Source organism: Mus pahari, chromosome 6, assembly GCF_900095145.1.
Source record: "Mus pahari chromosome 6, PAHARI_EIJ_v1.1, whole genome shotgun sequence".
Lineage (NCBI taxonomy): Eukaryota > Metazoa > Chordata > Mammalia > Rodentia > Muridae > Mus > Mus pahari.
The window spans coordinates 52,459,447-52,485,146 of NC_034595.1; the positions used below are offsets into that span (position 1 = coordinate 52,459,447).

Below are 25,700 nucleotides of genomic sequence, written 5' to 3' on the forward strand. Positions count from 1 at the left end.
GGTTGGTTTGAGACAAGGTCTTCCTATGCAGCCCAGGCTGGTCTTGCACTTGTCATCCTCCTGCCTCAGCTTCTCCAGCATTAGGATGGTAAGTGAGTACTGTCAAGCCAAGCACACTGAGCTCCGTCTGAAGTTGGTTGGGGGTGTTCCGGAGGGTGTAATTTCTGGTCTCCTTATTCAGTTGATTGATCGATGTGCCTTGTCCCTTTGCGGACACCACACTGTTTTATTACAGCTCCAAGAACACACTAGGACCCCTTACCTGTTTACTGTGAGCATATTCCCACTCTGAACACTGCACCGTTTTGACACCTGGGTTTCCTATCCCGTAGAGTGACTTTTCCCACCTGAGTTTTTACATTTACTGTGTCATGGTCCTTTATTCTGAAATACTTAAATGTACATTTTTCTAAAAATAAGAACTTTTTAAGGTAACTGTCAACAAGCTTATAACTGATAGATGATGACCTATTTTATCATCCGCATTTAATAAGTTAACCCGTTAGTATCCTTTAGAGGCTTAAAAACAACCAAACCACGAAATGCCTCCACCCCAGGGTGCAGAGGGGCAGGATGGTGTTTAGTAGCTGTGACCCTTCCACCTCCTCTGATCTTGAACTCAGCTTTTTATGACATCAGCACCTCTGGAGAATACAGCACCCCCTCTTAGGGGTGTTGTTCTCATTTTTGGAAACACCAGATAAACCCAAAACGTGTTTGTGCTTTTGTTGTTGCTCAGGGTACGAGACAGGCAAGCCTGGATTCCTGAGCATACCACGGTTCGAGACTTGTAGCTTTCATCTGCCACCACTTGTGACTTTAATTTTGATCACCTGGTGAAGCCTTTATCTGATATTTATGACTGTAAAAATGGCAATTTTATAATTTGGCGGGCATACAAAGAAATGTATGTTTAATTTCTAACATGTTGATCCAGTGAGACAGAGTTAGCGCTGTGGAGGTCTTGGAAACCGTCCTTTCAGCGAGCTAAGATCTCTGGGCAAACGATTTACCCCTGGGAGCTTCGACCCTATGCTCTGTGATGTGAGATAGGATCGAGGCTCTTCCAGGGTTCCGGGGGTTCTCCAGGGACGCCGGCTACTGCGGACCGCGCACGGATTTCTCTGCAGCAAAGGGCGCGTGTCCGTGACCGCGCACACCTGTTCGTGCCCGGGGTCCCGCGGGTCCGGCCGCCACGCGCGGGCTGTATCGCCTCGCCACAAGCTCCTCCCCCGTGGCCGAGTCCACGGTCTCCGGTGGCCGGGCACAGGCAAACGCGCGGCGACAGCGTTGGCGGTGACCCCGGGCCCAGGCGGCGGCGGGAAGGGGCGGGCGCACCAATGGGCGCGACCGAGGCCGGAGGCACCAAGAGCCGGAGGCTGCTGTCTGTGCTGGGGCGGTGGCGCGCGGGCCAGCGGCTGCGGAGGATGCGATCGGCTCTCCGGGGTGAGCGTGTGCGCCGTGGGTACCGGGGCGGACACTGGGGGTGTCGGGGAGCAGCGGTTACTGGAACACCCCGCAGAAGCCAAACCAAGGTCCCCAGACTCAGGCAGGGCAGGGGCGGGTCCCGGTGCGCTCCCCTCCCCCGCGTCCGGTCTGCTGGCTTGGTTCTGCCTTGGGGGAAATCCTAGGAGACCCGCGACAGAATCTCACGTAGGTTGGTTCCCCTCCTGGACCCCTTATCTGGCCCAGCCCCTGCAGTGCGGTACCTTTGGGACGTTGATACGATGTCCCAGGCTCCCTTCCACTTCTCCCCATCTGCTTCCAGCCCAGTCCCCTTTCCAACCTGTAGGCGCTCGGAGCTTCCAGGTTACTCCGAAGCGCCGCGGCAAGGAACTGCTTTCCAGGTACAAGGCACACTGTCCTTACCGGGGCCTCTCCTCATCATGGTTTCATTTCATTCATTTTTATGCAGTCCTTCCCTCTGTTAGGACCCGAAGGGAACAAGATAGGCACGTGAGACCATTTCTAGAGAGTGAGGCCGACATTCCACCCCTGATGCCACCCAACCCTGGGGAAGTGGGCTGACAGAAGAAGACGCAGGTGTGCGGAGAAGGCCTGAGGTACAGCCCCAGGGGAGCCCCAGACAGGTTGAGTTACTCCTTTAAGCTGGGAACACTGTCTGCTCGCCAGGAGAACAGCCGCATGGCTTCCAGGAGCTCAGCAAGGGGAAAGTGAGAGTTGTAGGGCAAGGATTGAGGCCTGGGAGGAAGAGTCGACATTTTATCTCCGTGAGAAGGAAGGCTTCTGAGTAGGGAAGGACATGGCTCATGGTTTCTTAGCCAGCAGTGGCCATGCCCTCATTTCGCAGCTTGGCAGACTGCCACCCAAACGCTGTGTCTCCGGAAGTCTTTCCTGCCACCTGTAACCTCTTCGTTAAGGATTCATCCCGTGCAGGGCATTTGTGTCTGTCTGTCTGTCTGTCTGTCTGTCTGTCTGTCTGTCTGTCTGTCTGGTATTACAGATCACACCTACCCCAGTCCTTTTGCCTTTTCTACCAGGTGAAGGGCGAGGTAGGGGGTGGTGTGTGTGTGTGTGTGTGTGTCCTTTTTGTCTGTTTCTGTCATCTAAAGATCCTTCTCCTGTGAGGCTGACGTGCCTTGATTTCTAAGATGGCCGACAGATCTAGACCTGAAGCAGATTCCAACAGAGCCCCACGATGACATAGTCATCCCTACCTCCTACCTCGTTGCTTAAAGATAATCATTAAATTATTAAATAAGTAATAGAAAGAGTTAATAACTATAACATGCTGATGCAGAGTAGGGAGTATAAAATTTGACAAAGATGAATAATCTTGCAAGTGTTTATTTAATGTTGCAGACATGAGCTTTTGTGGGTGGTAAAGAGACCCTTCAGTCTGTCATCACCACCTTGCTGGCTCCTAAAGTTTGTGTGTCTACCTTAATTAACGTGCACATAAATCTTCCTCCTTATATTGACCAAGAGCTGCTGCTGACACCGGGCAGGGCTAGGGACAATCAGCTCTTTCCTCTAGGTTGCTGGGTCTGGGGATGGCAACAGGTATTCCTTCAAAGACAATTCCATATACATCATGTAAACTTGGGTAGGAAGAAATGGATAGTTTTATAGTGCTAAAAACAGTTAGTTTTATAATTTTAAAACTAGCTGTAGCCTTACTTTTAATCCCAGCACTTGGGAGGCAGAGGCAGGGGGATCTTTGTGAGTTAGAGAGCAGCCTGGTCTACGTAGTGAATTCTAGAACATCAAAGGTTATATAGTGAGACCCTGTCTCAAGACAGACAGAACAAAACAAACAAATGAACAAGCAAGCAAACAAATACAGTTCTGTACTGAACACCCAGCACCCTCTGCTTCTGTTCCAGGGTCCCAGCTTGTGGTTCATTCACGGCTTCTCAGGCTATACATCATTCCTGTACATTTCTCTACTTCTCATTTCTCTTTTCATTCCCTAAGCATCTTGGGAATAAGACTCTTATGTATGACTATTAATTATACTTAATAGATTAATTCAAACAAAATCTTGCTCAAAATTTTACTTATTTTTTTTTTTTTCTGAGACATGGTTTCACTATCTAGCTTTGGCTGACCTGTAACTCTCTAGATCAGAACTCACAGAGAACCCTGCTACCTCTCCCTCCCGAGTGCTGGGATTAAAGGTGTGAGCTACCACGGCACTTAGCTTTGGTCAGATCTTGAAAACAGTCCTGGGAGGGAGAAGGGTAGATATTACTTATTCCCTTCACTTAGTATTTGAGAAGATAAATCAAGAGATACTATATGGCTTGCTGGAGGCCTCCTAGCAGGTAAATGCCTAACTTAGGCATGGCTGTCTGCAGATCTCCCCCTCTGCCATATCTCCCAGCACCGAATTGACATGTTCCCACATACTGATGGAGAGGAGAAGTAAGATGAACTACCACCCAGTGAAAGAAATCCATAGCTCGGTTTTATCTGGTTCTACAAAGTGTGATCTGATTTTTTTTTTTCCCACATGACATCACTATCACTTGAACACCTCGAGCCACATTCTCTGATGGTAGTCAGGCTACAATTTTAGTCTGCTGCTAATGAGTGGCACACAATTAGACAGTGTGATCTTGGCCAGGGGCCCTTAATCTTCCAAAAACTCAGCCATTTTATCATCGGCAAAATGGGGATGCTAATCCTTATAGTCTTGTAGGAGTGCTAATTAATGTTTGCCTAGCATACAGAGCCTCAGGAAAGGCTAGTTATTATTTTTATGACTATTAGTACAGATCTTACGCCTCAAACATGGGTAGTCATGGGGCTGAAAAGTTCAGAAAGCTGTGAGAAAGACCATAACTTGTGTTGTCTTTGGGGAAGCTGAATCTTCTGGAACAGCTAGGTCTGTAGCAACATCCTGCTATTCTCCCAATTCTCCCCCCGCACCCCAAAAGCTATAGTCGAGGAAGAAGAATGTGGCTTCTAGGAACTCTTGGCATTTTTTAGTGCATGCTGCTTTTCCAGAGAACTGAAGTTTGGTTCCCAGAACCATGTCATGACTGTCTGTCTGTAAGTTCCGTGGGAATCCAATACCAGCTCCTAACCTCTGTGAACACCAACTCCCATCTCCATATACACATTTAATACAAACAAAATCTTAAAACACATGTACTTTGAGTATCTATAATTGTATTCGCAATGTAAACACGTGGACAATCGTGGGATAAAAGGCTATATGCTTTTGTTGTTGTTTGGTCTGAAAGACTTTTACCACCTTGACGTCTGAAGCTTTATGCTAATTTATTTCTGCCAGTGTAGTTCAAGATTCTTGTTTCCTTTCTGTGTTCTGCTAGGCATTTTTGTTTACAATATAGGTAAGTTTATTCTTTGACAATTTCATACAGGTATACACTCCATTCTGACAGTGTTAAGCGTTTTAACGCTTATCTACTTGATGTGTATAAAATGATGTTTCAGGCCTTTTTTATTGCTTTTTGTTTTTGGAGACAGGATCTCATGTATCTCAGGCTGGCCTTGAACTCCTGACCCTCCTACTCGACAACCCAAATACTGCATATAGGTACGATGCCAATAGGCATGCATGGCTGTGACAACCATGGCCACCATGGTCATTTGTCTTTGAAAAAATTGAGTTCCTTTGATACATAGCAGATCTAAGTATCTTTCCAAAAACATTGGCTGCTCAGATGAGCCTCCGTGAGAAGCTTGCTACCATCCTTCCCTCCCTTTTATTTGGTGGTTTGTCTTTTTCTTCTTCTCTCTTTATAGGCATCCTTTAAATATTCTGCGTTCTAATCAGTTGCTCGGTTCAGATTTAATTATATAGTATTTTTGTTTTCTTCTAGTTCTGGGATCAAATTCAAGGCTTCTCCATGAATGGGAATATGATCAAACTGTGCACAGTGGAAATTAACCCTTGCATTGTATCTGTCCTTCCCAGAGAATGAGTTTTTAATCATACCTCAAAGTTGTTAAGTGTAGAAAAGGGACCCTCCAGAGGGTAGATGTATTTCTGTAACCAGAAGATTTCTCTGGCCCTTGGGAGTACTCTAATCAGCCCTGAGTTCCTTTCACAAGAGATCACCTCACCCTGCTGGTGCCTGAGATATGCTCGTTCCTGGGAAGACAGAGCTGGAACCAGCTCGGGCTGTACCAGCAGATATTGTCTTTTAGGACAAGAAGAGAGCAGAACACATGTCAGCTAATCGCTAGCTTGGCTTCTTGTTTCTAACAGTGTGTTCCTTGTCTCTTTTAAACGCATTAAATGGAGGTAATGGTTACTGGGATTAAACAAGATTGCAAATATAAAAGGAGTTTAGGGGCTGAGCAGATGGCTCATCAAGGAAAGTGTTTACTGAATAAAGAGGAGGACCTTACTTTAGATCCTGAGTAACCGTGTCAGAACTGGGTATGACAGGTCATATCTGTCACCCTAGCTCCTGAGCACACATGCATGTACATGTATTCATAACACACACACACACACACACACACACACACACACACATGCTCATGCAAGTACATACAAACATAAAATACAAGCTAGTTGGCCCTGATAAGTAGCCACCAGTTTGCCTGAGAGGCAGAAGTCACTGACTAATGGCTTCAGGCCCAATTCCTTCTGACGCACACTCTGTGTACAGGTACATAACTGAGGGAGGTTCTCCAAATTAGCCTCCAGATCTGTATCAGCAGTTCCTAGATGCACAAATATGCCACACTACTTTAGAGTCACCAAGTCAGAAACTCTAGAGGCAGAGCCCTGAAGTCTGCCCTCACATAAGCCATGAAGTAACCCCAGTACAAGCTAAAATGTGTGAAACTGACCTGTGAGTGGACAGGGGCTTTCATCCAGTGTGCACCTAAGCTTCAGCTCTTCCACTTGCCAACTTGTGGCATGAGGAAATTACCAGGTATTTCTGGGGGTCCCAAGCTCACAGCAATGGAGGAGGATGATAGGGTGTGGCCCTTTCTTTACAAGGCTGCTGTGAATGACATGAAGTAGCCTGGCTCTGCTGCTACTTGTCTGTGCAGCTTTTGGAAAATTACCTTGCCTCTTACTCTCTGGAATTGTAACATATATATAGTACTGTGTGCCAGCTAAACAGTGCATACACCTGTCTGTCTGTTTGTCTGTCTGTCTGCCTGTCTGTCTGCCTGTCTGTCATCTATCTATCTATCTATCTATCTATCTATCTATCTATCTATCTATCTATATCTATCATCTATTTTTAAGTGTGTGTGTGTGTGTGTGTGTGTGTGTGTGTGTGTGTGTGTGTGTGTGGAGATGTTAGGGGATTGGCTTTCAGGCATTGGCTCCTCCTCCCACTTTGTTGAGTCCAGACCTGCTTGCCGAAGAGGTTCTAGCAGACTGTCTTGTCACTGGCCTTGTAAGAATGCTCAGATTACTGGTGGATTCCAGTGCATCTAGTTTTTTTGTGTGTGTGGGTTTAGAGCTGTGATTCTCAACCTCCCTAATGCTATGACCCTTTAATACAGTTCCTCGTGTTGTGGTGACACCCCCCCCAACCAAAACAATTATTTCCATTGCTACTTCATAACTGTGATTTTGCTACTGTTATGAATCATAATGTAAGTATATGTTATGTGGGATGTCTGATATGTGACCCCTGTGAAAGGGTCATTCAGCCACCAATGGGTTTGTGACCTACATGTTGAGAACTGCTGGTTTAGGGACTTAAATGCCAATCATCAGGCTCACACGGCCACTGAGCTGTCTTCCCGGCCTACACTACCTTGTTTTACGGTCTCCATTTTATGAATAAGATAAAAGGCCAAATCAGAGCAAGGTTGAATGATGCTTCACAGTGACATTAGCTGGTACCTTAGGATTCGACCCCAGGCAGCTTGAGGTGAGCATGCTTGCATTAGAGCCACTGCTTTGGCAAATGAGATCTTCAGCAAATTTACACAAATGACAATAAAGGTTAACCGCTTGGCAAGTGGCAGGCATTCCACAGGTTAGTTTCCTTCTTCTTGCCTGGTGGCTTCCTGGTAATTCTGCCTTCCTCGTAGCCACGCTGCCTGCCCCCTTTTGTGGTTCGTCTCCAAGTACACTTGACTGCACATCCTCACAGTGCAGGGTGACTTTTCTCTCTCTCCATTTTACCTTCTTAACTGCCATTTGGGTGCTCGGAGCAAACCAAACAGATTTAGCTGGGTGGAGAAAGACAAGTGTGGCAGGTTCTGAGAAGCTCTCTCTCTCTTTTCTTCATCTCAGCGTGCATGTGACTCAGAAGTGGCTTCCAACAAGAGAGGGACTGTGCAGAACTGCAGAGGGGCTTAGTGGCCAGTGGAGTTGCCGGACGCATTCCCTAGACCCAGTGATTGAGACAGAGCATCACGCCGTGACTGGCTATTTAGAGTGGCTTTTGTTATGAGTCTATTTGAAGCTTGGGGTCAGAGACATCAGTTAGTGGAAAGATCCAAGGCTTGAGTCTGTACGTTCTTGTTCCTAAATGAGGCACAGTCTTGAGTCTAACTGTGAGGCACGATGAGACTTCTGAGAGCTTGCCTGACTCTGGCTAAAATGGCCTGAGGATCAGAGATCTAAGGTTTTGGTAAATATGGTGTCACAAGGGAATGTTAAACCCCTTTCCATTTAATAAGACCTTCAAATCTCATTCCTCCTGATTTTAAGAAAGAGAAAGAAGTGTTACCCATGTACTGTAGTTCCAGTGTTTAGGAGTCTGAGATGGGAGGACTGCTGAATCTGGGGCCCTATTTTTTTTTTTTTTTCGAGAAAGGATTTCTCTGTGTAGCCCTGGCTATCCTGGAACTCATTCTGTAGACCAGGCTGGCCTCAAACTCAGAAGTCCACCTACCTCTGCCTCCCAAGTACTGGGATCTGGGGTCCCATCTTTAAAAAGGGGGAGGAGATAAAAACCTGCGTGAGGCAGTGCAAGCCTGTCATCCCAGTACTTGGGTGGCTCAAACAGAAGGATCGCAAGTTTGAGGTTAGCCTGGGAATATAGTAAGACTTTGTCCCAAAAATATAATCAACTGGGGTGTGCCACATAGCTCAGCGGATGAAGGCACTTGCTGTGTAAGCCTGACCCCCCATCTGCTCCATCCCCAGAGCCATGAGAAGATAGATGCTGAGAATAGACTCCCAGAGTTGTTCTCTTACCTCCACAGGATCAAGTGTCATGGCATGTGTGAGTTCTCTGTCTGTCTGTCTGTCTGTCTGTCTTTCATGCATGTTCTCTCTCCTACACCTGATAAAGTATAAAAACAAACAAAGGAGCCATTAAGGGCAGGTAGAGTTAGAAACATGGAAGAAATATAACAAAATGTGCATGGTTAAGAGGCTCACCGCACAGTTCTCTCAACTTCTTTGTGTGCTTGCAACCATTCCAAAACAGTGTTAGGTAACATGTAGGTATTTGCAGAGATGGTCACACTTTAGAAAAAAAGTTCCTTCCTTTGACATCTGAACGGAAGCCCACCTCCCTCCTCCCACCCTCTACTACTTCACATCTTGTACTCCTTCCCTGAAGCAAATGCAGTGTGAGTGAGTTCAGCCAGCCAGTGGGCAACTCCTCTTTATACCACAGGCTTTGTCTCCTTCCTGGGTATAATCCTCACAATAACCCTACAAACTAATTACTATTTTCCGAGGCTCAGAGGGCTGACTCAGGTAATCATATTAACCTTATAGCACTGAGGGCGACCTTCCTTCCTGGTATTGTGCCATACTCTTTGTGTTTGAAGCCACTGGGCCTCACCCAGCCTTAGGAGATAGTCCTATTAGTACTACCTTTATCCTACACAGTTGGAACAGAAACTTTGGAGAGGTTCAAGAATGCATCCCAACTTTCTCTAGGGATCAGTAAATGGCACGGCTCGTATTTGGATCCAGTCTATTCTGCCCCAGAGCCCTTTGTCCCTCCTCTATTCAAAGCCAGTCCTGACATCTGTTTGCCTGATTTAGTAATGGGAGGCTGCTAGCTCCTGAAGATAGAACACATTGTTCACCACTGTGTAATATTATTGAATGAAGGGGCGGGGGCAGGCGGTCTGCAGCATCTTTGTCCCCTGAAGTGCTCCTTCTGGGCATGGTTTGACTTAGTCCTTGGAGGAGGAGATTTTTGTTTTTGTTTTTTGTTTGTTTGTTTGTTTTTTGTTTTTGTATGGGCCTGTGGCTCATAAAATGAATGCTAAGGAACATACAAACAAACACATTTATGATATTCAGCTTTTTACTACTATAGCAAAGTACGTGAGATAACTTACAGAGGGAATAGATTTTTTTAAACATATTTTGACATTTATTATAAGTGAATGCTTGTGTGTAGGGGAAGATCAGAGGACGATCTTTGGGAGTTGGCCCTCGCCTTCCATCAGATGGGTTCCAAGCTTGAACTCCAGTTGTATGGTTTGGCATTAAGTGTCCTTGCCTCTGAGCCATTTCACTGGCCTGGAAAATGCTTTGTTTTCACTTCTGTCCCTAATGGGTTTGAGCCATTGCTTTGGGTCGGTGGTGAGCAGCATATTATTGGGGGATCACACAGCAGAGCAGAACCAGTTAATCTTGTGGCCAGGAACGTGAAAGGGGAAGGGGCTACAGCCCCACAGTCCCCTTTGAGACTATATTCCCAGTGGCCAAAAGACGCCCAAGGTTACCCTATCTCTTAAAAGATTTACCATGCCCCACACAGCCCTGCTTTGGAACCAAACCTTCATCTCTGGGGCATCTAGAAGACAGGCAAGATAGACCTTTCTCATCGAATCTCCCCTCGCTGGCCCCCAAGCTTCTAAAGAGCAGAAAGGTATTATGCATTGACAAGGAGTAATGGGACCCAAAACCAAATGCTTAAACAGTTCCAAATTCTCAGGGAGTCTTCAGATTTAAATGGCTAAAAATCCACTCGGGGGGGCCCCTTCGTGGCCATACTTGGCCCAAGGCTGCAGCAATGAGCAGACGAACACTTAAAATTGTCACCTTAAGTGTGCCCAAGCCGCTAGCAGTGACGCCTCACAGCGACAGAGTGCTTGGTTTACCAAGTTCTGTATCTCTTGTCTCCCGTCATCTTCCCAGCAGCCTGGTACACACTCAGGGCAGGTGATGAGCTCCTGTTTGTAGGCGAGGGAATGATTCTAGAGAGGTTAAGTCATGGCCCTCCACCACTCAGCTGGAAACGGCAGAGGGGTCTTTAGCACTCTTACCCACCAGATCATCTTCTGTGTCAATACTGTATTTAAATAGCAAGTTTCCAGGGATGAAAGCAACAGAGGATTTCCTTCCGTTGGTTTTCTTGCAAGCTGGGTTCTGTATTTCGTTAGCATTAACCTCTCTGGAGGTCAGTTTTTCCAATCTACAACAGAAACAAACAAATCAACCAATCAGCCACTAGCGAGAGGAAATCTAGTAGAGAATGTTGTGAGGGTTTAGAAATGAAGAAAATTGGGGCTGGAGAGAGAGAGATGGGTCAGTGGTTAAGAGCACTGACTGCTCTTCTAGAGGTTTTGAGTTCAACTCCCAGCAACTACATGGTGGCTCACAACCATCTATAATGGGATCTGATGCCCTCTTCTGGTGTGCCTGAAGACAGCGACAGTGTACTCATATACATAAAATAAATGAATAAATCTTTTAAAAAAAGAAATGAAAAAATTATTTTATTTTTAAAAACTGATTCTGATGTATATGGTTGTTGTGCTTAAATTGCTTAAATATATTTCTGCGTATCATGTGCATGTCTGGTGCCCATGGAAGCCAGACGAGGGCACTGGATCCCCAGGGATTGGAATTACAGACAGTTGTAAGCTGTGGAGTGGTTGCTGAGAATCCAACCTGAATCCTCAGGAAGAGCAGCGAGTACTCTTAACCATTGAGCCATCTTTCTAGCCCCTCTTTCTTTTATTTTTTTTAAAGGTTTTTTTTTTTTTTTTTTACTTAAAAAGTTATCAATTTTTGTGTACATGTGTGCTGTGGTGCATGTATGGAGGGCAGAGAATTTTTTTTTTCTTTTTTGGAGTGGTTCTCTCTGCTGTGTAGGTGCCAGGGATTGAGTTCAGGTGACAGAGTCAGGCTTGGTGGCAAGTACCTTTACATAGTGAGCCATCTCACTAGACCTGAAAAAGCAGTTTAGAGTCTTTTCTCTTGGGGGCGGGGGGAAGAGATAAAGAGTTGCATGGCAATGCCAGGGCCAAGCTTTGAATATGCTAGGCAAGTATTGTACCATCAGCCACGCTCCAGCCCCAGTGTTAAGTAAGGATGTTTAGAAGACTGTGATAATGCTGACCCATTTTCTGTATGCTAGATGTCATCTCATTTGGCCACCGTGTCTAAAAATGGCACTTGTTAGTTATCTCATTGTCATGTGCCGTTGTTCCTCACAGTGTTTGCTGCCCCTTATGGTTTCATGTTGCTTGTCTGAATTCTCTCACCTGAAGGTAAAAATTGTTATGAGGGCAGGGACTTGCCTGCTCTTATCCTCTGGAATCCCAACAGGTAGAACAGTGCCTGCCAAAAATTACTATTTGTTGAGTGAGTGACAGAGGAAGGGGGGGATGTACCCGTGTTACAGAATGATACAAAATTCTGTGCGAAAAGAATGACTAAAAGGTTTGCTGGAAACTTCCTTGCCTCTCAGTTAGAGGGGTCTACTGATCTGCCTTCCTCGGATCTGGTCCTGCCTGGCTGAGTCACTGACACGGGCTGGTGTGCAAAGCTTCCTTGCTTATCAGCTTCTATCTTGGTGAAGCGGCTTTAGGAACCTATGTCCTCGCAGTAGACATGGGCCACAGGAGGGCACCCACTGCCTCTGTGTGGTGCCATTGAGAGCAGAGCTGGGGGGTCGTTCCTGTGCACTGCCCCATCTGCACTTCGAAGAGCTGTGCCTGACCCACTCACAAGTTTTTGTTGAGTAAATGAAGCAGCGAAGGGGTATGAAGAGGAAGCTCAGGGTTTTTCATCCTTCCCAAAGTCACTTGAAAATAAGTCCAGACCACAGCGCAGCCCTTCCGCGTTCAACGTGAACCAAGTCTCTCTGGAAGCAAGAAGAAACTAAGCAGTGGGCTCTTCACTCCAAGGAAAGAGTAAGGGCAAACCTAGGCTCCAGATCCGGTTCCATGCCATGTTTTGGAAGTCGTGTTTACGTCTGCCTTCATCCTCATCCCTTCCGCTTCAGCATAAGCAAAATTATAACCCTGCACGCTGACTTGTATGCCATTATCATAGCCTGGCTGCTCCTGCGTTGAGGGACTTCGCCCCCGGGATCGCTGACTGTCTGTGAATGACAAATCCAAAGTCAGGGGTTGCAGAGTCAGCCGGACTTGCCTGCTCTCGTGCAGCAGCGGGAGGAAACAGAATGAAAGATTCTGAAAATAAAGGTAAGGGGCTGACATCAGAGGGGCGGCTGGTAGACGCTTGGGGGAGATGTCACGACGTGAATGTGCTTAGTTTGTGCTGATGGCTGTTTTGATTACTGATGTATATTCGTAATTTTTAGTTATGTAATATATGCCCTCTTTAAGTGACTGTTTTCTAAATACCATGTCATTCAGTTTTCCATTTTTTGCGTTTCTAAAAATATATTTTATAAATTTTTTACTTAATCTTTGCCAAGTACACATATCTCACAGTTTTCTTTATAATCGCATCAAGAATTTTGATACGTTTATTTTGGCGGGTGTTTATAATTGTTAATCATTAAAATGTAGGGTTTCAGCCAATTATTGGAATAGCTGGAGATCGTGGTTCTTAAAACAGTTCGGGTTTTCTAGAGAGGCATTGACTGAGAATCTCCAGAAGAACGTTCATCTTTGGGAGAGCTCAGCAGGGAGTCGTAGTCGCTGACCTTCAGAACTGTTTACCTTGCACAGGGATGTTCGGTTGCAAACTCCCCCCCCCCCGCTCCGTTCCCCGCCCCCCCCCACTGCCTCTAAAAAAGAAAAAAAAAAAACCCACCAGCATGAATTCTGTTGGAGGGGAGGCCAAGGACAGAAACAGATTGACGTGAAAACCCCCCAACCATAGACTCTGGAGGATTTCGGGGGGGGGGGGGGTTCACCGCCGAGGCCCTGGGAAATTTCTGCCGCAGCGGGGGGAGGGGCAACAGCCCCCAGCTCGCCCCAGCATACACGTGGTTCAGGGTCGCACTTCTTTCTGCATCCTTGATTCTCTAGATCCTGGTGCCTGCCGAGGGGCCGCCATCTCCGCAGCCTGGAGCTCAGGTTGGGGTTCACCAGCCGCGCTTCTCTGTAGCTGCTCAGTGTGCTCGCGCGCCGCCGAAGAAGCTTCCTGGGGCCTTGTGGTTTCCCCTTGGCAGGGCAGGTGCGCAGGTGCAGGCCGGTGGTGCCAGGTGACCGCTCGCCCCAGCCCCTGCCTGCCTGCATGCCCCGTAGCAGGTGTGGCCTTCCCCACAGGAGTCTCTCCTCTGGTTGTTAAAAGATTTCTACTTGGTGATGGACAGCGGTATATGCACACTCACATAACCCATAAACACCCGTGCAAAGAGTGATCAGGAGTCGTTTACAGTGTGATGGATGCCAGGGGCGAGGGTGGCTTTCCAGTCTAACAGAAGCAACGCAGTGTCTTAATGGATCCGGGGTTTCTCTGCTCGCCGCTTTAAAAGTGCCTGGGTGGGGCCTAGGGTTGTTGGCATCATCAGCTCAGAGGCTGTGGACCCTTCACATTCATGCATTGAGCCATGTGGTTTTGGTGTTTAAATTTTAATTAAGCAGTTCCAGGGAGGAAGAAACAGCTGTGTGAGGCCAGGCTGAAAGCATAGAGGACAGTTCGCTTCTGTTTCCTAGCCAGTCGCCACTCATGGACAAATAACTCTTATGTGGCCAAACTATTCAAAATCAGTTTCTGAAGAGGGTACTTCCTCGCTGTTTGCAGCCGCTAGAGAAAGGGTTAATGCAGAAAGAGGGGGAAAAAAAAATGCCTATTTGTCAAGTCATGCTAGGCCATGGACTTGACTTAGAAACAATTAAAGCTGTCTGAATCACAGGCTCAGGCCCGGCTCAGTGTTTGCCAATGTTTAGAACAGAAATACTCCCATCAGCGTGTTTTAAGCTTCAGGTCTACTGACCTTTTTGATGGGAGCTGGTATTTGGAATTTTTGTATCGCTTTGTGTTGGAAAGAGCCACGGGCTGGCAATCCAAACAGGCAGGTTCTGACTTGTTCAGCCATCTCTCCTTAGAAACCAGGACAAGACTCTTGCTTTTCTTGGGTCTCAGTTTATCTCCTGAATGGAAAGATGGTAGATGACATTAATGCTTTTTCAGATCGTGAGGGATTTGGGTGTACTGGGGGGCAACATTTCAGACAGGCACGGTAGGAAAAAAAATTCATCTTAGAAACTTGCTTTCTAAAGCTATTTGTGTGTGCAGATATGTGGGCTATATTCTGTTATCAGATCTATGTTCTTTGAGTTCTAACCAAAACACTGAAGAATGATGACGCGAGCCATAACGGATTTCATTTTCAAAGAGTCTGTGAAATGCAAGCATACATGTGCCTCCAACTATATATGTGCTATTGAAAGAAAGATGAAGTCAGCAATTGCCCGCTGATTTACAAAGATGTCTGAGAACCCAAACAGGTCACGAGTTAATGTATATCTAGGGTCCCCCAAGAGGCTTTCAGGCCAATTTCTTGCTGTGCTGGGAGATGGGACTATGTTGAGGAGTGGGTTAGAGTGTGTATGATAGCGTGTATGAGGTGCATGTATGTGTACACAGACACGAGAATGCATTCAGAGAGGGTATGAACATGTCCACCAGACCAGTTATTGACCTGAATATGAAATAAATGTACCAAAAAAAAAGAAAAAAAAAAAGCTGAAAACGGACTGCTAAAAAAATTACCAAAAATGGAGGGATTTTTTTTTGGAAGTCATTTCTTGTAATGGCTAACAGGAGAACCAGGTGAAATTGCAAGAGGTGATGGAGGTGGTGCGTGCTTAGTATGTTGGCAAAGAGAACTTGAACTTGAATGAGCTACTGTCTCACGAATAGTATTCAGGAAATGGTGGATTGTGGTTTAATAACTGCCTTCCTTTCTATAACCTGTTCTCAGTACACCTCGGACAGCCCAGTGAGGTTATTAACTGTGGGAGGCGTTTTATAACTTATGCCTCTTTTATAACTTTATCTCAAAATGCAGAAAAAGGCCTGTGTGTTAGACAATTAAGATACGCGAATGAGCTAACTAAATATTGACAAACATGGCTGCAAGTTTTAGTAATAAACGTCCTAGAGCCTATTTAATGATCAATGACTGTGTGACAAGTTGTCTGCCAGGCTCATTATGTATTGTTCTAGTAGTACAAGGGAATGCTTTCTGTGCAGCGTATAGACAGAGAGTATGGAATTGCATTCAAACCCAGGCTGTTCACCCCAGAAACCACTTCTCAGGTAGGTAGAGATTTGCAGAGAACTCACACCGTAAAATTCCCTTTAAAATAAAATTGCATAGGGGCTGGAGAGATGATTTAGCAGTTAAATGCATCTATTGTTCTCGTAGAGGATCTGAGTTCGGTTCTCAGCACCCACATCAGACAGGTCAAACTGTCTGTAACTCCAGCTCTAGGGGATCTGATGCTGTCCTGACCTCTTCAATCACAATACATCCCCACATGTTTACATAAATAAATAATAACAAAAATATAGAGATTAAAATTGCCTATATCGATATTAGAATTAATTTGCCTTATATAAAATAGGGAAATAAGAACCCCAGAAAATAAAATAATTGCTAATTTTCTAGTTTGTTTGAAACATAGACACAGTAAAGTTTGAGAATTACCAATAAGGTCATAGAGATATGAAAGAACAAGAGAAGAGAATTTGAATTTTTATTTATTTATTTATTTATTGCAAATAAAAAACAGAGAAGGGGTTGGGGACTTAGCTCAGTGGTAGAGCTTGGCTAGCAAGTGCAAGGCCCGGGCTTCAGTCTTCAGCTCTGGAAAAAACAGACAAACAAACAAACAAACAAACAAAAAACCCCAAAAAGGCAGAGAAAATATTTCTCTTCCAATGCTTCTGTATTTTGAGAGATTTTATTTAATATTAACAAACATGACATTTTGTGAGCAAATGAGGGATGTGCTAACATTTGGATGTGTGAGAGCAGGGGTCTGAGCGTGGTCTGTGCTATGGGGACCTGCATGATTTTGCTAGAAGACACTGCAAAATCAGATGAGGGGTCGAACAAGGCCAGACAGAGACTTTCAGGCCTCACACATTAAATATGGCTTCTATTCCTCAATGGAAAAAAAAAAAAGTGAAAAAAACGATAGTTTTTGTTTCCCTTAACCAGTACAACTCCTTTGTTATCTTTGGAGAAAACACATATTTCAAGTTTTTTTTTTTTTTTCATGGCTGCTTTTGCCTGGTTGGGTGGGTGAAATGGTATTTTTGGCAGGAAAGACCTGTAAATACCATGTGATTTCTCAGGCAGGGGTCTAGAGCTTGCTCATGCCAGTGGTTATCAATGGAAACTGGATCTGCACTGGAAATCTACAAGGAAGCTTTCTGTTTGGTAGTGTTCACTGGCGGAAAGAAGCTAGAGCTGTTTGAGTTAGCTTGTGTGATCTGTAACTTTCAAATGTTTTTGTTGAAGAGGTGAGACTCTTTATAGTTTTCTCGGCCTAGAATGCATGTTGGTCTTATATTCATAGTTACATCTCCAGGATTAGTTAAATGTCCAGGACTAACCGGATGTGATGATGCACACCTTTCATCCTAGTATTCAAGAGACAGAGGCAGGCAGAGCTCTAAGTTTTAAGTCAGCCTGGTCTACAAAGTGAGATCTAGAATAGCCAAAACCATGCAGAGAAACCTAGTCTTGAAAATACCCCCCCTTCCTGAAATTCCCAGGATTAAAAAGTGATGTCAAATCTAAGAAAGTTTATAACATAATTTTATTTCCCCTCCCAAAAGAAAATTTATCTAATGCAATATTGGTATTTTTCAGGATAGTGGGAAGAAGTTGCAACACAATTTATCCTTCTTATTCAGTCTACATACAGACGCAAATGTAACATGGTTCTGCTTGAGTATTTATACATTATAATAAATATATTTTACTATTAATGTCATATTTAATTTCTGCTTGGTACATGTACTTGGTTAGCTACATTATAACATAGTTCTGTCTGAGTGCTCACTCACACATTGCAATGCATATACTTTATTATTAATGTCTTATTTAATTTTTGCATTATGCATATGCATGTGTGGGTATGTGGAGGCCAGCACAGGTTGTCTGGTTTCCTCCATTTCTCTCAGCCTTACTGCTCTGAGCTAGGGTTTCTCACTGAATCAGATGTTCACCATTTTTGTTAAGTTGGCTGGCTAGTGAGATCTCAAGGTCTTCCTGTCTCCAGCCCCAGCATCTCCCTGTCTCCAGCCCCCGCATCCCCCTGCCAGTGCTGAGGTTACAGGCACTTACACCCATGCCCAGCTTTTTACATGGGTGCTGGGGATTTGAACTCAGGTCCTCACGCTTACTCACCAAGCCTAAGTATTTCCCAGTCCCCCTGAATATTTTGGTTTCTTTTTGTGCAGTGCTGGGGAGCAAATCCATGCTATCTGCTAAGCATGTGAAGCAAACACTGCTATCTGCATTTCTCATTCTTTTAAAGATTTATTTATTTATTGTATGTATAGGAGTGCTCTAGCTGCATGTATACCTTTATGCCAGAAGAGGGAGACAGCAGATCACAATAAAGATGGTTGTGAGCCACCATGTTGCTGGGAATTGAACTCAGGACCTCTGGAAGAACAGTCAGTGCTCTTAACCACAGAGCCATCCTGCCAACCCACACGTCTCATTCTTGACCTTCCTGCTTCAGAGAGGGTTGAGTCAATGTTAGAAACTTTGGAACAGTATATATTCAATCCTGTAATTTTGGTGCCTTTAAAAAAAGATGGAGACACTATATAACTGTTTGTAATTGAAATTGGGCTGAGCAAAACATACCCTATTTTTTTCTTTCACCTTCGAGATAAGGTCTTGTGGTGTGTGCAGCTTACACTGGCCTTGAACTTGGTTCATCCCTGGCTGGTCTTAGACATGATTGTCTTACCTCAGTCTCCTGAGTGCTGAGGTTATGAGCAAATGCCATCATGTCTAGCAGAGACACGGGGACATCACGGATGTAAACCTGCTGGAAAGTGATGCCACAGGGTTATTGATTCTCTGTGCTACGGAAGCTGGCACTTGGAATTTCTGTTTTTGAGTTGTTCCTTGGATACACAAATGTGATGCATTTTTAGGTCTTGGTTTTATTTTATGATCTTGCTAAATGCGCTTAATAATTTGAAGTTTTTAGATTTGGAAGAATTTCCTATGTTGACAGTTTTCTACAATTAAGACAGTTTTATTTCCTTATTTCCAATCCTTACACATTTTTAACCTTCTCTTACTTAAGCATTGGCTAGGATGCCTCTTAAAATGATGAAAGAGAGGCTGGCCCCATGGCTCAGTATAAAGGCCCTTGCTGCCAAGCCTCATGTTCTGATTTGATTCTTGGTACCTGTATGATAGGAGAGAACACATTTTCATTTGAAGCTGTAATTCTCCCTTTAAGCATGGCTGCTATAAACCCTGAAAGTATTGCATCATAATTAATTTTTATAAACTATTTAATAACTTCCATTACACCTTTTTTTTTTTTAATCCAGAGGGTCATATAGAAGTGCACTTCATCACTAAGCAACTGAGTGGTTTCGCCTAGTTATTTCTTCGCTACTGACTTCTCGTTTCCTCCCACTGTAGTGAGAAGAAGGACTGTGGATACAGTCCTTTTTGGAAAAAAAAATTTGAGTTTTTTTCTACTGTATATATGGTTGCCTTACCTATGTTTGTAGTGTGTATACACTTTGTATGCACTTTAAAATAATGTTCACACTAAGGCTTAGTTTAGCTATGTTGGTTATTTCATTTTTTTTCTTAAAAAGCAAAGATTTATTTTTATGTATGTGTATTTATCTGTGTGAGGGAATGCCCTGTGTGTCCAGGTGCCCCTGGAGGTGAAGACTCCATCAGATCTCCTGGAGCTGGAGTTAGAGGGTTGTGAGCTGATGTGGGTACTGGGACCTGCACTTGCCCTTTGGAAGGGCAGGGTGCTCTTTTAACCCCGAGCCACCTCTGCTCACTTCTTTGAGATAGGGTCTCCTTCTGTAGCCCAGGCTAGGCTGGAACCCACTGTGTAGCCCAGGCTGGCCTTGAACTCATAGCAGTTGTCGTGTCTCAGCTTCCCCAGTTGGGGTTGCCGGCATGAGATGCCTTGGCCTGCTTGCCTTGGCATTTCTCTCTGATGTTGCCATAAAGCCTGGCCCGGAACTTGCTGTATAGCCCAAGCTGGCCTTGAAGTGATAGCAGTTCTTCTCCCTCTGTCTCCTGGTTGTTAGGATGACAGTTGGGAGCTGCCATTCTCGTCTTGTCTTTGCCTTTTTTGTTTTGTTTTGTGTTTTTTGAGACAGGGTTTCTCTGTGTAGCCCTGGCTGTCCTGGAACTCACTCTGTAGACCAGGCTGGACTTGAACTCAGAAATCCACCTCCCTCTGCCTCCCCAGTGCCAGGATTAAAGGTGTGTGCCACCACTTAGCCCTGCAAAATTGAGTTTTTATTGGCACATTGACATTGTACATAGCATTATGACTCAAAGCGTTTATGATCGAGCTAGAAGTTGTCGTATAGACTGCATCCACAAATATTTGCCAGCACCCAACATGCATTTCTTGGGTTTCCTATTTTTAGTGCTGTGTGTTGTGTTAACTGGACCCTGGAGCTTCCTCTCATGTCTGGTCATTTACTTGGCTCATTCTTTGAGCATTTGTGCACCTAACTCCTTTTAGCACAAATACACATTCCAGTGGCTCTTGAATCACCAGGATAGTAAATTAGCCTACTCACGTGACTTAGAGCTGAAAGGAGGTGCGGTGATCGATGGTATGCGGTCATAGAGACTGTGGAAAGCCTTTTCATGTTTTCTGTTAAAATTAGGTCAAACTGGCACTTCCTGTCAGTCTCTATCGATGTACATCCCTACTTTACTTCTAGTAGGGAAGATGTGCCACGGAGGGGCCCTCGAGTGCCGCAGTGTTTAAGTGCGGTCAGTTTGTGGATGTGCATTGAGCTGAACGTGTGTTGTGTTCACTTTTCGGTACATATGTTACACACCTGATAAAAATTATAAAAATGAACCCTTTGATGTTAACTGTCTTCCCCCCACCCCCCAATATTGGAGTAGGTTTCACTCTGTAGCCCTGGCTGGCCTAGAGCTCAGATATGGTCACCGGGTGATCTTGCAGCTGTTCTGTGCCTCTGCCTCCCAAGTGCTGTGATTATGAAACTGAGCCATCATTCCTGATGATGTCAAACATTTCAGAAAAGCACCAGGGACAAAGAAAGCTTGAGGACCACTGATCCAGGTCAGCCTCATTTAATGAATGAGATTACTAGGAAGTGATGGAACCTGAGAACTGCAGACGTCTTGGAGCCCAAGGTCAGGCCTTCTGATTCTCACCCTTTATACTTTTAAATTTGCTGATCAGAGAGTGGGGGACGGGCGGATGTGCTCAAATCCCTAAAGCATCCGCATGAGTCAGCAACTTCCTCCTTTTTTGGGTTCCATCTTGTCCTCATTCTCTTCCCAGGCATTTAAAAAACAGATACTTTTATCTCAAACTGCACCTTTGAGGCTTTTTAAAAATTATCACCTTAGAATCATTTGATCTCACACACACATACACACTCATATGAGGGGGGGGGGGCTTTGTGCCTGTGACATCTATGAGAGCCTGATTCAAGGCACAACTGTTCTTCTCTGGGCCATTTTTAGTACGGGGCTGTACTGTTTAAATTTAGAAGCCCTTTCCAAGTTGAGGGGGTGGTGGTAGTTTGCAGAAATTGAACCCGGCTGTGACTCCTGCTGCTGCAAGATAAATGCGAAGGAAAAATCTGGGAGCTGGCTTTAGGAGAGGGCCCAAGAAAGGGACTTGCCTTAATGTCACAAAAGTAGTGTGGCACTGGCCCTTAATCCCAGCATTCAGGAAGCAGATGCAGGGGGAGCTGAGTTAGAGGCCAGCCTGTTCTACATGGCGGGTTCCAGGAAAACCAGGGCCACATAGAGACACACTGTCTTACAACGAACCACACCCTCGACCCTGTGAAATATTGCCTGTTGAGAATATAGTGTCAGGATTTTTTTGCTTGGAAACCCGGACTTTAAAATTAAAATATAAATATTTAAACATTAACCAAGTATTAATAATTATTAAAATGTTAGCAATCAACATTGTTAATATCGATATTAATATCAAGATACTAAAATATAGTTATGTATATGCACTCATATGTAGGCATATCCAAATACCACCTTCTATTAACTTTCAGTCACTGTGACAAGATAGCTGAGACTAATCACCGTATGAGAGGAAGAGATAATTTTGGCTCACAGTTGTAGAGGTTGCAGTCCTTGTTGCAGTCCTTGGTCCTTGGCCTTATTGTTTTGGGGCTTTGTGGACACAGTATATCATGATGGGACCATGTTGTGGGTTAAGCCTATTAACCTTAAGGGGGTGCATGCCCATACAACAAAGAGAGAGAGAGAGAGAGAGAGAGAGAGAGATTTTCTTCCAGGGCATGCCTCAATTGTCCAACTTTCTTCTACTAAGCCCCTCTTGCAATGGCTTTACCACCTCCCTAGGCTTTTAGCATATAGAACTTTGGGTCAGGTTTAATATCCAAACCATGACATATCTAGAGTGCAGTAGCATGTGTATGTGCACACACACACACACACACACACACACACACACTTACACACGAGGAAATGAGGTTCCAGGAAAGTAAAGGCCTTGTCCACTTGTGGTTTTCTCTCTCCCTGTTTCCCTCCCTTCTTTTCTTGCCCTCTTTCCCCATCCCACACCTGAAAGCATGAACTTAGAGCCTAAGGTGTGGTTAAACTTTTCCCCATCCCACACCTGAAAGCATGAACTCAGAGCCTAAGGTGTGGTTAAACTTTACGTAACAACTGAAAATGCAGAAGGCACGCAAGAGAAAAATGCAGCAGGCCCTGGGAGAAGGTTGTAGGCCAGACCTGGAGTCAGAGAGCCCTGAAGAGGATGCCACTCCTAAAAAGAGGATGACCTTGAGCCAGGCTGACGGGGAGGAGGGGGATATGGATCAAGCAGAAAGAATAGCGTATGGGAGACACCCAATCTAGTCTGATAACTACCAATGCAAGCTGAGTGTGCCTGTACGTGAGTGTGTGTGTGTGTGTGTGTGTGTGAGAGAGAGAGAGAGAGAGAGAGAGAGAGAGACAGACAGACAGACAGACAGACAGACAGAGACAGAGACAGAGAGAGACAGAGAGATTGCTTCACTAAGGAGGAGGTCGGAGGTGGCTGGCCTAGCTCTTGTGGTGGTTCTCCTGCTTCAGCCCCTTGACCACTCTTGGAAATTCATTCATTTATTTTTTTTTTTTAAGTGTAGAAGTGTTTTTATTTATTGATGTGGTACCTGTGTGTGTAGGAACATGGGTCCCCGTGTGCCATGTCAAGTGTAGGAAGGTCAGAGAGCAGCCTGTGTGTCGGTGGGAGGTTGGGTATCTCCTAGGCGGGTCTCAGGGATGGAACTCAGGAGCCTTTTACCTCCTGAGCCATCTCGCTGGCCCCATTCTCCTTGCCTGTGACGTTATCTTCCTATTAGAGATGAGAAATAGAACATAGTAGGTAAAAAGCATACATTCTCCCTACAGGAATTTGTGAAAATCCAGCAAAGTACAGAGAAAACCTGCATGACCGCCCTCAACAATCTCGTTCCTTGGAGCGATGGCTGCACAGGTTCCTTGGAGCGATGGCTGCACAGGTTCCAGCAGTCCTTTCTGTCTCTGCTCCTGTGCCCTTCCTTCTCTGTAATTGTGTTCCTTCTTCTCTTAACCCTGCTTCCCATTCTCTACATCTTTAGTGACTCGAAAACTGCTGTATACTCACAGCATCTCACCATGATTGCTAGGTCTTCAGTTGTGAGAAGGAGATGTATAAACCGATAGTCTGTCTTCTGAAGTCTTGAGTTAAGGAGATAATTCAAATCCCAAGTAAATGAGACGGTAGACAGGGCAAGTGAGCCAGCTTTCTTCCCGTACTCTCTTCCACCTCTCCCTTCCATTCCTTTCTCTCTCTCTCTCTCTTTTTGTGACATTCCTTTTTGCTTTGTTCGGTGGGTGAGAGGGTTATTTTTGGTCTTTAAGGAAATGAAGTAGGTAGGCAGAGAGCCATGCATGGCCTGGAAGTGGGGAATCCTGAGTTCCTGCTTATTCTCTGAGCACTGATTCAGCCATTCCATAGTCTGCTCTGACTTTTCTCATCTGTAAACATGGGAAGAGTGGCTTTTATAATAGATGTTTTCACACTGGGTTTATGTGAGTTTTAGTGTTATGCGGAGGTGCTCTTGTATATTTGTGTCTCATGGCTAAGGCCAAGCATTTCCTAGCATGCACAGAGCCTGTGTTTGATTCAGCACTTAAAAAGAAAAGAAATGCTGGGCAGTGGTGGGGCGCACGCCTTTAATCCCAGCACTTGGGAGGCAGAGGCAGGTGAATTTCTGAGTTCGAAGGCAGCCTGGTCTGCAGAATTCCAGGACAGCCAGGGCTACACAGAAAAAATCCTGTCTCAAAAAAACCAGAAAAAAAAAAAAAAAAAAAAAAAAAAAAGAAGAAGAAAAGAAATTAGATGACAAAAGAAAAATTAGATTTGAAATTTTATGAATGAAATACAATTGTCCTTTTGAAAATTGAGATAGACTTCAGAGGCCACAAAATATACCCTTATAAGTACGCCTTATGACATATGCCCAGTCTGGACATTTTGCATACATGTAATTTATTCAATATAAATTTTCATATCTGGTTGCTTTTATTTAATGTAAAAGTTTAAAATTTCACCCATATTGCAGCATGTAAGATGCATCTTGATTTTCCTTTTCGATACGTGTGCATGGTCTTGTTTTGAGGCAGAGTCTTGCTATGTAGCCCTCAAATTTGCTATCCTACTGCCTCAGCCCCTCAGAGCTGGCATTTCAGGTGTGAGCCTCCATGCCCAGTCTCCTTTATTAATTTTTATTTAAGCATCTTAGGAAAATATTTCCTATGCTCAGATAAAAAAATTGACCAGCCTATTAGACAGTGCCACCATAGCGATGAGCTCTGTGTCCATTCAGATATAAACCAATTCCGGCTTCTTCAATTTTTAAGCAGAATGCTGTGTTTAGTGCACAGGGAAGCTTTTAAAGCTCCCATTGCCTTAAAGCCTGGAAACCAACACCCTGACCAGCCAGTCTCATGTCCCTCCTCTGGATCTACGGCGGTCTCTAGGGTCGGTCTTCCTTAGATGACAGAAGTGGTGGTGAGAGACATAGGCTGGGCTGACAGGTGACCAGAAGAGATGGAAGGTGAACTGGTGGGCTTTATCTGTTTGTCTCTGGGGCAAAGCTCCTTGCTTTTGTAGCCCTAGTATCCCCAAGGGGGTATGAGGAAGGCAGCTGTGGTTATAGGCCACAGACTGGTGGAACACGTGGATGCTGCCTTCCCCAGTTCCTAAGAGACGGAAAGTGGCTCTTGTCAGTGTCAGACTCCACAGGCCACACAAATTCTTTGAGGTCATTTTGTCTCCTCCAGATTACATCCCTGTTGTTCCTTATGGAACCTAGCATGCATGAGCTGTTCCATGAGTATCTCTTAAATAACCAGTGTGCAGTTTATTGTACTGTTGACTTACAAAAGGAAAGGAAAACAAAACCCGCCCAGCTCGCATCACGATGCATACCTGTATCGCCTGAGCAGGAGACTGGTGAGGTCAAGCCTGCTTGGTTCCACAGCTAAAAGATAAACACAAACAGATGCAAACCACTACCAACATCAACAACAAATCAACAAATTATAGAGTTGCCGGATATTTCAGAAAAGCACAGTGAAGTCTTGTGCATACTTCCTGAGTATAAAATTTTATTTATGGGGCTGGAGAGATGGCCCAGAGGTTAAGAACACTGATTGCTCTTCCAGAGGTCCTGAGTTCAATTCCCAGCAACCACCTGGTTGCTCACAACCATCTGTAATGGGATCCGATGCCCTCTTCTGGTGTGTCTGGAGACAACTACAGTGTACTCATCATATATATCAAATAAATAAATAAAATCTTAAAAAAAAGGAATGCATGAAAAAACAATTTGTTTGTTTGTTTAT

General features: G+C 44.8%; 1 protein-coding gene across 3 annotated transcripts in view; it reads left to right on the plus strand.

Moving 5' to 3' along the window:
• The first annotated feature begins 1,325 nt into the window (after nucleotides 1-1,325).
• The window catches only part of Dnajc6 (DnaJ heat shock protein family (Hsp40) member C6), a 149,196-nt gene continuing 124,821 nt past the window's right edge, over nucleotides 1,326-25,700 (plus strand). For 2 of the 3 annotated variants that reach the window (XM_021199900.2, XM_021199899.2), the window contains exon 1: nucleotides 12,221-12,828. Coding sequence is in view for 2 of the 3 variants with exons in the window: in XM_021199899.2 (XP_021055558.1) it covers nucleotides 12,732-12,828 (97 nt within the window). In the remaining variant the exon portion in view is untranslated. Of the gene's footprint in view, nucleotides 1,447-12,220; nucleotides 12,829-25,700 lie in introns of those variants that run through there. The other variant, XM_029539741.1, reaches the window with a different exon arrangement.